General features: G+C 47.7%; 1 protein-coding gene across 1 annotated transcript in view; it reads right to left on the bottom strand.

The window, feature by feature from the left end:
- Nucleotides 1–1,517: 1,517 nt before the first annotated feature.
- MB (myoglobin) overlaps nt 1,518–4,128 on the bottom strand; it is a 5,395-nt gene continuing 2,784 nt past the window's right edge. Inside the window, exons 2-3 of the mRNA XM_010005771.1 lie at nt 2,565–2,787; nt 1,518–1,898 (exon numbers count right to left, since the gene is read on the bottom strand). Of these exons, the coding sequence (XP_010004073.1) occupies nt 1,752–1,898; nt 2,565–2,787 (370 nt within the window). The 3' untranslated portion in view covers nt 1,518–1,751. The remainder of the gene's footprint in view (nt 1,899–2,564; nt 2,788–4,128) is intronic.

Genomic DNA, 4,128 nt, shown 5'->3' with positions numbered 1-4,128 from the left:
AGGAATGCTTTGGTTCTGTACAAAAATACAGAAAGACAGCATGTTGCATATTGACCTTGTGTTTTACATGGAGACAGCTTGAGTGCTTATGCCAGAAGAGACTGCAGCACCCTGCTTCTGAGGCCCTGGATGCTGGGGATGGAGGAGGAGGGAATGAGGACTCCAGTGCTTGCTGGGGGTATAACTGCCCCTCCAACTAGGTCCGGCCAGAGGAAATGCACAAGTTCCCAGAGTCAGCTATTCCCCTGTGAAATTGGGTGTCAGGTCAAGACTTGGCAGTCAAAAACCCTTTTCAGGTTCCAACCGTTTGTGTCTAACCCTTGGGCAGCATTAGGCACAATGTGGCCCTCAGCCTCTTCCCCTACCTCAGCAAAATTAGATCAGTTGTACCTCACTGTGGCATCAGGATGGGGAGAGAGCAATGGGCAGAGGTGGGTGCCTTACCGCTGTGTCTGGCCCTTAAGCTCCTCCACAGGACATGGGTACACACATCTGTAGTCACAGTGCAGCATGCACTGCAGAGACACCCCAGCAAAAATGCAAAATGGTACAGAGACCAAACCTTGATTCTGAAGAGCACATGCTGTCGTTGCCCTCCTGGGCTAACCAGGCCTGCTTTGCCTTGCCTGGAGGGAGCAATGCACGGTGCTGCTGCTGGGACCTGAGGCCACTTGCACGTGCCACCTTCCCATAAATAAGCAAAGGACCTTCCCTCACTACATTTCCCCCAGCACAGCAGTGGCTATGGTCTCTACTGAGGCAGCACTTCTCTCAGCTCTGAGGCAGTGAGTCTAGGCTGTCGTTTTGCATTGTGAAGTCCTGTAACCAGGTCATGACCCCAGAGTGTTAGCTGAGTGACCCGATTCCCCGGGCTGAGACTGAGGCCACGTGCCGCTCAAGTCATGGTCTGACACCACAGGATGTAGCGCAGCCAGAAACTCAAGCAAAGCATCTTCTTGCTTTCCCTATCTCCCCCACTTCTCACCGGAGTGTCTGTAAAGCCAGGAGCAAACACGCCACTGGTGCAGGAATTTTTATTTTCCAAGAAATATATACTTCACTTCCCAGTGCAACAGAACATTAGATGCATAGCGGCGGGTACCAGAAACCTACAGATTGCAGGAGTACTGCTCTTTATTAATAGTTTTGCTAATGTGAGTTTTGCAACTAATGCAAGTTCCTGAGCTGGCAGACCCTGGAGAGTGACTGGTTGCATTCATCCCCACAAAACAAGGTAAATCTGTGCTGGAAGCTCTCTGCAGTAACCTGCTAACAGTCTGAGTTTTTAGGAGCAGCTGGATGCTGTGCCCCTGCTTCCCATCCTGACATCTCTCTCATAACTTTTGAGTCATTGCTTCACTCTCTCATTCATCGCACTCCTCAACTCTCCCCTTGTTCCTCCACAGCCCTTCATCTCTGGCCATGCCAGTCCCCTCTCAGATCAGACAGGGTTTTGGGAGGGGAGAAAGAAAAAGAGGGTAGGATAGGCAGAAGCTCACAGATAACCCATTACATTATTTTTCCTAAGAAAGCAGATTATTTCTCTTGCATACATGAAGCCAGGAAACAGTGGTTTATCATGGATATCACTCTGAGGGCCTTTATGCTGCCTGGAGTGACTCTTGGCCTCTCATCAAAGCTTTCCCACACATCTTGGATGGCCAGTTGTGAGATGTCCAAAACAGTGCTGGGGAAGCTACTCTAAGATGCTTGTCCAGGCCTCCATCATGGTGTTCCTCTGTGTGGATGTGCTAACCCTGGAAACCAAACTCCTTGTACTTGCTTGCCATATCATTTCGGAACAGCTCCAGGGCCTTCTTCATCGCAGCCTGGGCGTCAGCCCCAAAGTCTGCAGAGTGTTTTTCGGCAATGACCTTGATAATTACTTCAGAAATGAACTGTGAGGAAGGAAAGAGAGAGAGAAAAACTGAAGGGACACTCAAGGTTTATTTTCAGAAAATCCAAACTAAGAAATAGGTTGCAGAGCCTGGAAATATCTCCAAGCTAATTCCTGCAGTCTCTGGAGAGACAATGAGGTCTAACATGCAAGGAGCCTAGGCTGGGAAGAATCGGGCTCTATTCCTAGCTCTGATGCTGATCTGCTTCATGACCTTGAGTCAGCCTTTCCCGTTCTTCATCTGCCTCAGCCATTAAGGCCCATGCCCATGTTTTTATGACACATAGTTTTGTGGATCTTGGTCTCCAATGGATCTAGGGCTTACTCTAAAATTTTATGTCCCTTGTGTCCAGCTACTAACAGTTCTTCTGTAATGTAGTTTCCCAGGCATACAGAGGCTGCATGGGCTGGTTTATTATTGTCAAGCGTTGCTCAGACTGCATGTGCTGTTTGGAATAGGAAATACAAACTCCAGTTTTCACATACTGTTTGCATAACATGAGCCCTTTTTGTGTCTCCTCTTGCCTGTACAGAGAGACCTTGAACATGAGGGGGAGCTCACAGAAGTCCCACCAGCCGTCAGTAAATACAAGTGCAACTTTCACATAGCTGTCTTGCACACATTCACTACACATTAGACACCAAGATTCCCTTCCCTTTTCCATACCTCCAGATATTTGACAGGGATTTTGTGCTTGGTCGCATGGGTTTGAGCCAGGGGCTTCAGCTCAGCCTCATGACTACCCTTCTGCTTCAGGATTTTGCCTAGTTGGGTAAGGACAGTGACTCCATGTTTCTTCAGATCTTCAGAGCCCTTCATCTGATCTGGGGTCTTCAGGCCTTTGAACTTTTCAAACTTATCCAGGGTCTCAGGGTGGTCCTGAAAGAGTCTGTAGACAAAAGTAGAGGGGACTTGTGAGACTTGAGAGAGTTGTTATCCAGAGCAGAGCTGATGTCCAGTTGCTCCAGGTATTTCAGAGTATAGGGACAGGCAAAGGTGTGATAACCTGCTTCCTCCCCCCAAAGAAAGCTCTTAGGTAGTACTTGTTAGTAGAGGCTACTTTAACTTGGGAACTCTGATGCCTTAGGTCCTTTCCAAATTACCACTATTCACAGTCACGCCTTTTAGCATGTATGGGAAGCATCTGACCCTACTCTGAGTCTGGTTTAAGTATTTTTCATCCTTCCTCTGGCAGTTTGCTCTGAAGCCTGGAGGCACACTGTGTACAGAAGTTTCCTTTGTATTTATTTTGTACAGGCTGCTTTTGTCATTATCTTTAACAAACGATAAAGCCTGTTGTCTTTGGAGAGCAGAAGCTCCAGACATACCTCTCTTTGAGTATTGTATCTGCTTTAATCCCATCCTCTTACACATATCCTAACGTGACCACTGCTCTCTTTTTCCATTCCCTCTGGCTGTGACAGAGACACTGCCCTAAACATGTCCAACTAGAGCAAAAGAGCAAGTGGGTGTTGTTTGGGTTCTTTTAACAGCTCTGCTAACTCTTTGGCATCAGTCCCCTGGTTATGTCAACTGCGTCAAGATAGAGACAAGAGCCAAGGCTGGCTGTGGTACTGAGAGATGAGGTTTTTCATTCACCTGAAGGAAAAACAAAACCAAACAAAACCACCTGTCTTCATTGACTTACTATTGCTGAGGAGCCAAGCTGTACAGTCCTGGGTCTCACCAGGACCTTTTTCCCATCCCATGTCTGCCTTGACCAAGAAAGGAGATTTCAAGAGACTTCTCATACAACAAAATAAAAATTTAAAAATTGAACGTCTCTCAGCCTCAGATCCGTCACATCTGGAGGGATGTTCTTCAACATCTTCTTCAGCTGTTCTTCAACATCAACTAGATGGGAGAGCTTACTGTGCCCCCACCTTCTGATTACAGACATGGAGGAATTTGTTTCCTGCCTCTTCCTCCTCCCCACTCCCCCAGCTCAACCCAGCTGCCAGCAGAGTGGTTCTCCCACTGGAAACCACAGCACCTTAGAGAGTCCTTGGGAGCAAGTGGGTAACAAAATCATGGGGCTGTCAGGCGTGCTGGTACCATGCTGCACAGTGCTATACATAGGTGCTCTGATCCTGAAATGGAAATGAAATCAAGAAGGCAGCTAAAAGACAGGCTAGTGTTGTCCCTGCTCCTTTCTCCTTGCTGCATTTGCTAGGAGGCAGGATGCAGACACCACTGGCAACCAAACTAGTAGGAAATTTCACTCTTTCCC

The sequence above is a fragment of the Chaetura pelagica genome, unplaced genomic scaffold, assembly GCF_000747805.2.
Source record: "Chaetura pelagica isolate M959 unplaced genomic scaffold, ChaPel_1.0 scaffold79, whole genome shotgun sequence".
NCBI classification, from domain to species: domain Eukaryota; kingdom Metazoa; phylum Chordata; class Aves; order Apodiformes; family Apodidae; genus Chaetura; species Chaetura pelagica.
Note: the sequence above shows the minus strand (reverse complement) of the source record. Positions and strands in the feature narration are given on the sequence as shown.